At 50.0% G+C, this 13,014-nt stretch overlaps 1 protein-coding gene across 1 annotated transcript in view; it reads left to right on the top strand.

The window, feature by feature from the left end:
• Positions 1–305: 305 nt before the first annotated feature.
• LOC105903764 (neural cell adhesion molecule 1-A) overlaps positions 306–13,014 on the top strand; it is a gene marked incomplete at both ends in the record, with an annotated part of 46,387 nt that continues 33,678 nt past the window's right edge. Inside the window, 3 exons of the mRNA XM_042710329.1 lie at positions 306–427; positions 2,552–2,712; positions 3,078–3,220. Coding sequence (XP_042566263.1) covers positions 306–427; positions 2,552–2,712; positions 3,078–3,220 — 426 coding nt within the window. The remainder of the gene's footprint in view (positions 428–2,551; positions 2,713–3,077; positions 3,221–13,014) is intronic.

The raw sequence follows: 13,014 nt of genomic DNA, 5'->3' as shown, positions 1-13,014 counted from the left end.
CTACCCCTCTTTAACTGCCCCGCACCTCGCACCCTACCCCTCTTTAACTGCCCCACACACACACACACACACACTCTACCCCTGTTTAACTGCCCCTCTGGCCAAGCGCGGGGTTGGTGCTCACGCCCTGTGGCCCCCGGGGTGATGGCGCACAGGAGAAGCTGGGGTAGTTGGGATGGAGGCAGACTCTCTTGCTATATCCATGATGATTTATACGTGTGTGTGTGTGTGTGTGTGTGTGTGTATGTGTGTGTGTGTGTGTGTGTGTGTGTGTGTGTGTGTGTGTGTGTGTGTGTGTGTGTGTGTCAGTGCTGCCCACCATCCGGATCAGACACCAGGAGGTGAACGCCACCGGAGAGGGGGGGCTTTCCACCGTGCTGGCCTGCGACGCAGATGGATTCCCTGAGCCTATAGTCACATGGGCCAGGTAAGGAGGCTCACACACTCCTGCCTCACTCACACACACACACACACACACAACTGTCACACACGCATTCACACCTGTCACACACACACACACACACACACACTCACTCACTCACACCTGTCACACACACACGCACACACACACATACACACCCACACACCCCTGTCACACACACACTCACTCACTCACACCTGTCACACACACACACACACACACACACACACACACACTCACTCACTCACACCTGTCACACACACACACACACACACACACACTCACACACACACACACACACACACACACACTCACTCACTCACTCACTCACTCACTCACTCACTCACTCACTCACTCACACCTGTCACAAACGCACTCACTCATTCACTTACTCACACACATCTATCAGATATCACACTCCTGTCTCACACAGAAGCACACACACACATTTACACAGGCACACACAAACACACTCACAGACCAACTACTGCACTCGGAGTATCACTTGCACTTGAAAGTCAGGAAGGACTAGAATGGAGTTTGTTCACTTTTGCTCTCTCACACACACACACACACACACACACACACACACACACACACACACACACACACACACACACACACACACTCACACTCCCTCCCCACGAGAGCTGCAGATAACACAGAGACAGACTTGTACTGCTTTAATGCTGTGAGTCTGTGTGTGTGTGTGTGTGTGTGTGTGTGTGTCTGTCTGATTGTAATCTGGCCTTGGCTCCTACTTCAGTCAGTCTGAGGCCATACGCAGGAGAGATCACACACACACACACACACACACACACACACACACACACACACACACTCAGTCTGGGGCCAGACGCAGGAGAGATCTCTTTCAGCCTCTGCAGTTCGGAGGACAATAACGCCCCCCCCAGCAGCAGCACAAAGACTATCACCCCCCCCCCCCCGCACACGCACACACGCACACACACACACACACACACAAACACACAGCAGTTCCCCTCCCCAGCACAAAAACTATCAAGTCCCCCAACCCCGACACACACACACACACACACACACACACACACACACACACACACACACACACACACAGCAGTTCCCCTCTGCAGCACAAAGACTACCCCCCAACACACACACACACACACAGCAGTTCCCCTCCCCAGCACAAAGACTACCCCCCCCCCCCCCAGCACACACACACACACAACAGTTCCCCTCCCCAGCACAAAGACCACCACTAATCTGGAGAGGAGGAGGAGGAGGATGAGGAAGGGGGGGTGGTGGTGATGTCTTATTTGTGAAATGGGTCAGAGCAGAGTAGAGCGCTCGTCCTGGGGCGAGGGGAGGGGCGGGGCGGGAGGTTCTGGGAGATAATTATTACTCCTGTGACCTTGATGGGTTCCTCTGGTTCTGCACGTTTACATGGATAGTTGACAGACGGCCTACAGTGAGGATACGCTGGTGAAACGTCAGTTAAAGACAGAGGAGGCACGAAGGGAAGGATCTATGATAGGTACCATAGATGTGGAGCGATAAATGTGGAGCGGTCGGTACCATAGATGTGGAGCGAGAGGTACCATAGATGTGGAGCGATAGGTACCATAGATGTGGAGCCATAGATGTGGAGCGAGAGGTACCATAGATGTGGAGCGATAGAGCGATAGGTACCATAGATGCGAGTAGGGCCAGTCTCTCTCCACCATGACTCATCCTTAAGCAGGAGCAGTGCAGGCCTGCAGGGCAGTCATGTGATCATGTTTAATGTCATGTGATCATGTTTAATATCATGTGATCATGTTTAATGTCTCTGGCTGCATCATTAATTCAAGCGTTGAGATGTCCTGTGCTAAGCTGGCTGTGACAGGGAGCTGTGTTGCGTTGAGATGTCCCGTGTTAAGCTGGCTGTGACAGGGAGCTGTGTTCCCTCGTTCCCCTCTGCAGGAGCTCGGTGTTGCTGGAGGAAGGGGACAAGTACAGCTGGCTCTAACAGGGAGGATGTGTGTGTGTGTGTGTGTGTGTGTGTGTGTGTCTGCAGGAGCTCGGTGTTGCTGTAGGAAGGGGACAAGTACAGCTGGCTCTAACAGGGAGGATGTGTGTGTGTGTGTGTGTGTGTGTGTGTGTCTGCAGGAGCTCGGTGTTGCTGGAGGAAGGGGACAAGTACAGCTTCAGCGAGGACGGCGCCGAGATGACCATCAGGGACGTGCGCAAGCTGGACGAGGGAGAGTACACTTGCATCGCCTCCAACAAGGCTGGGAAGAGCGACCAGGAGCTCAGCCTCAGGGTGTTTGGTGAGACACACACACACACACACACACACACACATTTATAAGAGTGAGTTTGGGATGGAGCAGTGAAATGCAGAGAAATGTGGGAATGACATCTGGGGGACAACACACACACACACTCCTGAGAACTGTGGGGAAGCGTGCAACACACACACACACACACACACACTCTTGAGAAATGTGGGGAAACACACACACACACACACTCCTGAGAAATGTGGGGAAGCGCACACACACACACACACACACCAACACACACACACAGACACACCTATGGGTGTTCCGGGTGTGAGTGAAGGAGGAGTCGCCGCCCCCCACCCCATCCTGTGCCTCCTCATAACCCCCCCCCCAATCCTGTGCCCCCACAGTGAAGCCCAAGATCACCTTCCTGGAGAACCAGACCACCACAGAGATGGAGGAGCAGATCGCCCTCACCTGCGACGCCACCGGAGACCCCACCCCCACCATCACCTGGAGCTTCGGCCAACGCGTCTTCACCGAGGGAGAGCAGGTACGCCAGGGCGCGCCCACTCACACACACACACACACACACACACACACACACACACACACACACACACACACACACACACATCCTTAGGCAGAGGAGGGAAGACCTCAGGTGACCAAAACCTCCTCTTCCTCATGATGAGATCTAAAATATGAACGTATATCTATACATGTATGTGCATCATGAGGGAATCAGGTTTGTGTATCTATATACTGAGTTAGTCATGATGGTAGGAGATGTCTCTGTTCATGAGGGAATCAGGTTTGTGTATCTATACACTGAGTTAGTCATGATGGTAGGAGATGTCTCTGTTCATGAGGGAATCAGGTTTGTCTAAACGACTAAAGGAGTCAGTCAGGGTTAGGGTATATCTATGTTGCTATGGAAATCAAGTATGTATACATATTTCAGTGAGTCAATCTATCTAGAGTTTATCTATAACATAGTCCTCATTGTTTGTCTGCTACTAATGATTGGCTACCAGAGCTGTCAGTCATGACAAGTCCCTTTGAAACAAATACGCGTCACACATTTTGGGAGGTCCACGCCAATGGCCATCTTACACGTCATCCTCCGTAACTGAGGTTTGGCCATGTAGCCTACCGCACCAGGGATCACCAGGGATCTGAGGTTTGGCCATGTAGCCTACCGCACCAGGGATCACCAGAGATCACCAGAGATCACCAGGGATCACCAGAGATCACCAGAGATCACCAGGGATCACCAGAGATCACCAGAGATCACCAGAGATCACCAGATCTGGGCCTGTATTCACCAAGCATTTGATTTGACCATTAACAGTACTCATGAGTCACCAACACTTTCTAACTAAAAGGTTTTTCGTAAATCCTCTTCACAAAGCTGATGAGATCCATTCTGACGAGAGGAAAAGCCAAGAGAGAGACTCTTTTGCTACGGCTGACGTCAGGTCTAGAGTAGACATGCGCTTCATAGCCTACCGCTAAGAGCGATACATAAATACATATCTGACAGATATTACGTTTTTGGGTTGGGAATTGATCTCAATGGGGTTAGGGGTTGGCTCTTGGCAACGTCTTAGTTCTTCCAGACTTAGGTGCTCCTTTTAGGGCTTTGTGAATTACTCCAAATAATGTGGAATCCCAAAGTCACACACAGTAAGTGTTTGGAGCGCTGTAGATGCTGTGTAAGATGGCCGTCACACACAGTAAGTGTATGGAGCGCTGTAGATGGTGTGTAAGATGGCCGTCACACACAGTAAGTGTATGGAGCGCTGTAGATGCTGTGTAAGATGGCCGTCACACACAGTAAGTGTATGGAGCGCTGTAGATGCTGTGTAAGATGGCCGTCACACACAGTAAGTGTATGGAGCGCTGTAGATGCTGTGTAAGATGGCCGTTTGCATGGCGGATGGCTCGGTGAGAGCACACACACACACACACACACACACACACACACACCCTTTCTCTCAACAGGAGACTCCTAACTGAATATATCAGGTAGGAGCTCAGCTCAGCGCCCTGGTACAGTAGAGGCAGAGACAGAGGAAGAGGAAGAGGCAGAGGCAGAAGCAGAGGCAAAAGCAGGGGCAGGCTAATCTGTCCGCTCGCCGCTGATCTGCTCCAGGCCTGATAGCATCAACCCCACAAAAGGAAATATTGTTTTCTTACTCGCTGCTGACAGCAAGTAGCTCCTCAAGTAATGATCTTATCAGGGTTGGTGGAATTTCAAAGGTTTTGCATGATGATCAAAACAGCCCCCCCCACACCCTCTGAAAAAAGTGATGATGGGACAAAACTACTAACACACACACACACACACACACACATACACACAGAAACACCGTGACCCCCTTCACCGAAACACACACACACACACACACACAGCCGGTTCCAACAATCCTCCCGGTTCCGTAGCCCGGTTCCGTAGGGCCTGAGGCACCTGCCATCATCACTAGTCCCGGCGGAGCATGAGTATGCCTGTGTCATGCGCCTGGTGGACTGCGTCGCCACGGTGACTGTCACACCGCTCCTAACGCCCACCATCCTCATCCTCATCGCCATCTTCATCCTCACCTGCCATACGCTGTGCAGAGAACGAGGAGCACACCCACACACACACACCCTAGCATCATCGCCTTCGCAGCTGGAGCGTGTGTGTGTGTATCTCCTTACTCTGGTGAAAACTCATTCTTACGGAGACGAAAATAATTAGCAGCTCATTAGGCCGATTGCGTTCGTCTGACGCTCTCTTTCTCTCATTAGAAGCTCTCACCTCCCCCCACCTCTTCCTCCCCACCTCCTCCACCCCCTGCAGCCACATCTGCAGGCCTCTGTCTGCTAAGCTCCTGCTCCCAATTACCTCCCAGACAGAACACGGAGAGAGAGAGAGAGGCGCAGGCTAAAAACACCACAAAGCTGCTAATTATTTTTGAGTCTGTCATTGCTCTGTAGTGTGTGTGCCGTGCCGGCCGTGCCGAGCGCAGCGAGTGGTGCTGGGGGAGAGAGTGTGTGTGAGTGTGTGTGTGCGTGTGTGTGTGTGTGCCCTGCCGAGTGCAGCGAGTGGTGCTGGGGGAGAGAGTGTGAGTGTGTGTGTGTGTGTGTGTGTGTGTGTGTGTGTGTGTGTGTGTGCCCTGCCGAGCGCAGCGAGTGGTGCTGGGGGAGAGAGTGTGTGTGAGTGTGTGTGTGCGTGTGTGTGTGTGTGCCCTGCCGAGCGCAGCGAGTGGTGCTGGGGGAGAGAGTGTGTTTACACATTTAAGGACTGGGGAAGATGGGGAACGTCTGTGTGCTCACAACAAATGGCACGGGGTTTGCTTGCGTGTGAGTGAGTGTGTGAGAGTGAATCTGTGAGTGTGTGTGTGTGTGTGTGTGTTCGATCATGATGTTTCATACTGTGACCACCCCTTGGCTGTATCTGGTGTGTGGTGAGCTCCCTGCTGCTGTACCCGCCTGCCCAGTTTGACTCTTACTCACAACATGGCAGCTGACTGCAGGACGGATCTGACCCTGATTAGCCGTAGTCTGGTCCCGATTGGCCCTGCTCTGACCCTGATTGGCCCTGATTGGCTCCACTCTGGCCCTGATTGGCCCTGCTCTGACCCTGACTGGCCCTGATTGGCTCCGCTCTGGCCCTGATTGGCTCTGCTCTGGCCCTGATTGGCCCTGATTGGCTCCGCTCTGGCCCTGATTGGCCCTGATTAGCCCTAGTCTGGTCCCGATTGGCCCTGCTCTGACCCTGACTGGCCCTGATTGGCTCTGGATTGGCCCTGACTGGCCCTGATTGGCTCTGCTCTGGCCCTGATTGGCCCTGATTGGCTCCGCTCTGGCCCTGATTGGCTCCGCTCTGGCCCTGATTGACCCTGATTAGCCCTAGTCTGGTCCCGATTGGCCCTGCTCTGACCCTGACTGGCCCTGATTGGCTCTGGATTGGCCCTGACTGGCCCTGATTGGCTCCGCTCTGGCCCTGATTGGCCCTGATTGGCCCAGACCTGGTGGACACATGGCCGATGAGTCAGCTGCCCCCCTGTCTGTGGTGTGTATCCTCAGGGTAGCACAGACACACACACACACACACACACACACACACACACACACACACACACACACACACACACACACACACACGCTCACCCCCCTGTCTGTGGTGTGTATCCTCAGGGTAGCATAGACACACACACACACACACACACACACACACGCTCACCCCCCTGCCTGTGGTGTGTATCCTCAGGGTAGCACAGACACACACACACACACACACACACACACACACACACGCTCACCCCCCTGTCTGTGGTGTGTATCCTCAGGGTAGCACAGACACACACACACACACACACACACACACACACACACACACGCTCACCCCCCTGTCTGTGGTGTGTATCCTCAGGGTAGCACAGACACACACACACACACACACACACACACACACACGCTCACCCCCCTGTCTGTGGTGTGTATCCTCAGGGTAGCACAGACACACACACACACACACACACACACTCACCCTCCTGCCTGTGGTGTGTATCCTCAGGGTAGCACAAACGGAACCTTTAGAACACTTTTTTTCAAAGGAACCCTCCCCTTGTGCCCTGGTAACACACACACACACACACACACTCTCTCACACACACACACACACACACACACACACACTCCTCACCCTTTTTTAGCTATGACGTCATCACCCCGATTGCCCCGTCGTGACACTGTGGCGCCCAGAGACGAGGCTGTCACAGCTGTCGGTGGTTCTGTGGACACGCATGACCCGGCATAGCATCACAGCCCCTCCACTCTGGCTCTCTCTGAAGCACAGGCCATCCCTTTCACTGAAGCCTTACTGTTAGCAGAAGCGTTTTACAGTAGCCCTTTCACTGAAGCCTTACTGTTAGCAGTAGCCCTTTCACTGAAGCCTTACTGTTAGCAGTAGCACAGTAGCGTTTTACAGTAGCCCTTTCACTGAAGCCTTACTGTTAGCAGTAGCACAGTAGCGTTTTACAGTAGCCCTTTCACTGAAGCCTTACTGTTAGCAGTAGCACAGTAGCGTTTTATAGTAGCCCTTTCACTGAAGCCTTACTGTTAGCCGTAGCACAGAAGCGTTTTACAGTCATGTGAAGAGCCCACTCCGCTGCCACAGCTCAGCTCCTCCTGTGGTTTAGCACAAACCTGCAGGTGTCGTCAGCCAGCCGTCCGTCAGCGCGTCCAGACACAATAGCAGGGACTGATGCAGAGACCTCACACACACACGCACACACACACATACACACACACTCTCACTCTTGCGCTGCAGCAGGAGCTTTCTCTCTCACACACGCCAGACACAAATGAAGTGGTGAACCCTCCCCACCCCCCTCGGCCTCACAATGCCCATTTATGCCAGCAGCGGGTCATGGTGCCAGCAGTGCCCTCACCCTGTGGCCCCGCCCTGGCTGCTGTGCCCAGAGTCAATGGGTGATTGTTGTCCAGCGAGGAGCAGCAGGGCACAGGAGACGACGACGCCGCCTCTCCTCCAGGCTGCTGCTGCGACGTCCAACAGCCACAGATATCGATCCAGTCACCTCCGCAGTTATCATGGCCATGCCCTGTGCCCTGTTTGCTTTTCAATGCATCCAGAACCCAGAGCCAATTATGCGGGCCGACTACAGTGTCTTAAACCCATAGCCAATCACGCGGGCCGACTACAGTGTCTTAAACCCAGACCCAATCACGCGGGCCGACTACAGTGTCTTAAACCCAGAGCCAATCACGCGGGCCGACTACAGTGTCTTTCAGATGAACGCCTAACTGTGCTGCCATATTTCGCACGTCACCAGTCTGCTGCACGGGTTCATGGCATGTATCTTATGCATGTGCAATCACCCTCATTCCTCACTGTTGCGGGACATTAGCTGAGATATACATGTACATCTTTACCAAAGACAGGGATTGATCTGCCTTTTTAGGGGACTTCCTTGATCATTATGCTGTTGAAAGTAGAATGGTTACGTTATGCAAGTCAGGTCACATGTAGCTTTGATCTATGATGCTTAGCCTTGAGTGACAGAAATACTCGAGCTCCTAAGCCTTCCTACTGTACTGGGGCTTATTTCAGGCCGGCTGTGTGCCTAAGTGTCCTCGTCACTCTCACTCTAACCTCCTTCAGTAAGGGTGTTGCTGTCGTGCACACACACACACACACACACACACACACACACACACACTCCTTCAGTAAGGGTGTTGCTGTCGTGCAGGGGACAGCTAATACACACACACACACACACACACACACACTCCTTCAGTAAGGGTGTTGTTCTCGTGCAGGGGACAGCTAACACAGGGTCCCGACTCATCAGACCCCACAGTCAGGGGACAGCTAATACACACCCACACACACACACACACACTCCTTCAGTAAGGGTGTTGCTCTCGTGCATGGGACAGCAAACACAGGGTCCCGACTCATCAGACCCCACAGTCAGGGGACAGCTAATACACACACACACACACACACTCCTTCAGTAAGGGTGTTGCTGTCGTGCAGGGGACAGATAATACAGGGTCCGACTCGTCAGACCCCACAGTCAGGGCTTGGGTACTCATGTGTGTGCTTCAGAGCTGCCGTGTAGATGTGCGTTGAAATAACTTTTATTCATTCATAGAGCTTCTGTGTCTGAATGGAGTTCTATGCCAGACAGAGTGGGCTATTCTCAGAGCACTATGCTTTATCTGGGGCACACACACGCGGGCTCTAACGACAGCCCTAAGCCTCGCCAGACGGAGCCGCAAACTCATTTTGTTTTTATTATTAGGTTAGAGTGCCATGCTTTGGTACATCAACCGTCCCCTGCGTATATTATATTATATATATATATATATATAATAATATTACATTTTCCTTAATGAAACTAGCACCCAGAAAGCCCTTCATGACGGTCTGTTTATGTTGTTGTTGATATGAAATCCTCACCGCTGCACCTGAGAAGCAGGTAAACAAACAGGTAAACAAACAGAGATGAGCTGAAGGCGAAGCACGAGCAGTGACACCAGTCAGCCTAACGGAATTAGCCAATCCGCAACTCTCATCTAAGATTCATTCAGGTTCAGATGTTACATGGTGATTGTCAACCCGCTGTTTCATTACTCCTCTACTAGAGCAGGCTCAGTCGTGCTGTTGTGATTTATAACGCATCAGCCGTGCTGTCGTGATTTATAACGCATCAGCCCTGGCGTTGTGTGATAATGCACAACAGCTCAGTACGTTTCAATGTTTTATTCCGTCTGTCGATGTACAAATAGGGACACTATCCAACATCAGAAACTGAGCAGAAATAGTTTGGTTTGGTAGATGTTGCGGTGTGTCCCTCAGTCCTGTCTCATATCTCCATTTATTCATCTCCATACTCTGCTGTTTTAACAAGCATGCATGCCAGCTTACGTGTCCTGTGCCAAAGCATACTAAATCTCCTTTCAGCCAGCTATTAGTTTCAGCCCGCAGTGATATTTTTAATGGCTCTAAAAAAAGCAAGACCAATTATGGAAGTATCAGGTAAATTGACCATGAAGCCGGTGTTAGTGAGCTTATTAGCGTAGTAATTCAGCTCACTGGGTGCTGGTTACGTGCTTCAGTACTATCAGGTACCCTTCAGCCCGCAGCTCTGGGAGGGGCAGAGGAATCAAAGAGAACAGTGAAGCTTTCGGAAGCCTTTTGTGCTTCTGGTTTTGAGCTGTGAACAGAGCCTGGAGAGACACTGAGAATGCCAGAGCTGAAAGGAGCGAGGGAAAGGGAGCAGGCTAGAGGCTAGAGGCTAAAGCTTAGAGGCTAGCTACTGAGAGCTAATGGTTTACCTTTGAACTCTTTCCATCAGGACTGTATGCTAATAAATACAGCTATTTATGTCTTCAGATAATGAAATGACTTGTGATTTTTTTTTTTGCTCTCTGAAGAAGTTCAAATAGTTTTCAGTCACGTTTGACTAATTGTGAAGTAATATCGTCTCAACTGTTTCTCCTAAATGGTAGAGGCACAGTGGAAGAACATGATAAATGCTAACTTAATTTCGTTTTTTATTTTTATCTTTGACCTTAATGCTAATTGAGCAGCATGATCATTACTGCTTTACGTGTTATTATGCAGTGTTAACATGCTCTTTTCTTTTTTGAAACACATGCATCTTTATAACATATGCTCATTTTACAGGACTAGAACAGGTCAAATGTACATTATCTGTGCATTATCTGTGCATTTAGGTTCAGATGCATGTCCTAACAATGACTTGTATTGGGTTTCTTTTAAAGGATCACTTTGCCCTTTTTTTTGTTTTTGTTTTTCTTGTTTTTGTTGTGTCCTGTCTCTGTTGTTTACAGGCCTCATGGACTCGGACAGAGGAGCATAAGGTATAGCGCCCTCCCCCCGACCCCGTCTACCTAAACTCATCTTAGACTCCGTCTCAGTCGCCACACCCTGCCTGAGAGCCGCTCTAAACACCGATACACACATTAGACTCCGTCTCAGTCCGTCTGCCCTGCGAACCGCTCTAAACTCTGTCTGAGGACAGCTCTACAGGTCAGCCTGTACACACACAGATCATGTTCTTGGCCTGTACACACACTGATCCTGTTCTTAGTCTGAGAACAGCTCTACAGGTCAGAGGTCAGCCTGTACACACACTGATCATGTTCTCTACAGGTCAGCCTGTACACACACTGATCATGTTCTCTACAGGTCAGCCTGAACACACACAGATCATGTTCTTGGTCTGAACACACACTGATCATGTTCTTGGCTGCACACACACTAACACCAGAGTATACTGTATTGAGTGCATGGAGAAACTCCTGAAATTAAAGCCGCCTGCTAGTTAGCATTTCATTGACTGGTTTCCCTCCGTGACTTCAGCTCAAGACCATTCTACCGTGTTTCCCTGGCTATAAACCACACCGTATATAAACCGCATTACAGTATTTTATGAAAACAAACCTTTGTATTGATTGCACCCGTGTCCTAACCGCAGTGTATTCAGTCTTTGGTCATCCTTTCACGTTAAACTAACTGGCATGTAGATGTGTTGCCAACGCTACTAGCCATTTCAAAGTTGTATGGGATGGCATTTCAAACGAAACGCACACACACACATAAGCCACCTCATTCCCACTCACAGTGAAAACCATGCCTTTATTAAGCGTTTATTTACAGTTATGGTGCTGTTTGGGAATGGACTTTAAAAGTCGTATTGTTATCGAATAGATCCCCAGGCAACCACTGAATTAACGCGCTCGAGAAGGGCAGGGCGGAGGGGGACCTGAGCCGGTTTATTCACCACATTGGGATCGGAATCAGCCCGTTTATTCACCACATTGGGATCAGAATCAGCCCTGGCTCCACTGAGGTCCCATTCGTTCTCTCAGGATTGGTTCATTTCTATGTGAAGCCATTTAACATCATCTACAAGTGGTTGTGACCACTCTGAACCCAAGACTGCCTTTTATTGGTCAGCTGATTTTGAGAAATGTTATTTTGCTTCAGGTATTTTGCTTCAGGTTATGCAGCAAACGGTGTTACTTGGTTGCTATGGTTGCAGAGTACCGTTTGCATGACATGATAGCTAGTTATCTAGCTGATGTAACAGTCTCCTCAACATTATAATAGGAAAAGGTAGAAACCCTCAGGGTGCCTGTGCACCTTTTAAAACAAGTTCATATTAACATGAGTTCATATTAACACAAGTTCATATTAATATGAGTTCATATTAACACAAGTTCATATTAACACACGCTAGCAGCTGCGAACTGTGAAGAGGGTTCCCTAAACCCGAGATAGCTAGGATAGTTAAAAAGCTACGATAGGTAGAAACCCGCTGGCACCTTCATATTCACATGAATTCATATTTACTTCATATTAAAATGAGTTCATTTTACACACACTAGCTACTACCAACCTTAAGCTAGAGATAGCAAGTGTAGTTCATAGCTAAGTTAGGCTACAGTTAGGTGGGAATACGCACACCCGTTTCTTCATCAATATGGAAGACTGAGTGTGAATGAAAATGTGTTCTATGCGATGTTGTTTTTAATGGGATTGGTATGTGAAAGAGGGAGAGAGACCCATTCTACCTAGCAGAATTACTGTGAAAGAAGGAGAGAGACCCATTCTACCTAGCAGAGTTACTGTGAAAGAGGTAATAGTCCGTAAATTACGGTAAAGGTCTGGTTTCACTTAAATGTGCAATATGGGGTTCTTGTTATCGAAAAAACAAAATGCTTTTAGACTTCTGAATTAAATCGCTGACTTGAGACAGTGATTTAAATCTGAAGCCATCGTAAAGGTTCAGTGTTTCA

This window comes from Clupea harengus, chromosome 17, assembly GCF_900700415.2.
Source record: "Clupea harengus chromosome 17, Ch_v2.0.2, whole genome shotgun sequence".
NCBI classification, from domain to species: domain Eukaryota; kingdom Metazoa; phylum Chordata; class Actinopteri; order Clupeiformes; family Clupeidae; genus Clupea; species Clupea harengus.
Note: the sequence above shows the minus strand (reverse complement) of the source record. Positions and strands in the feature narration are given on the sequence as shown.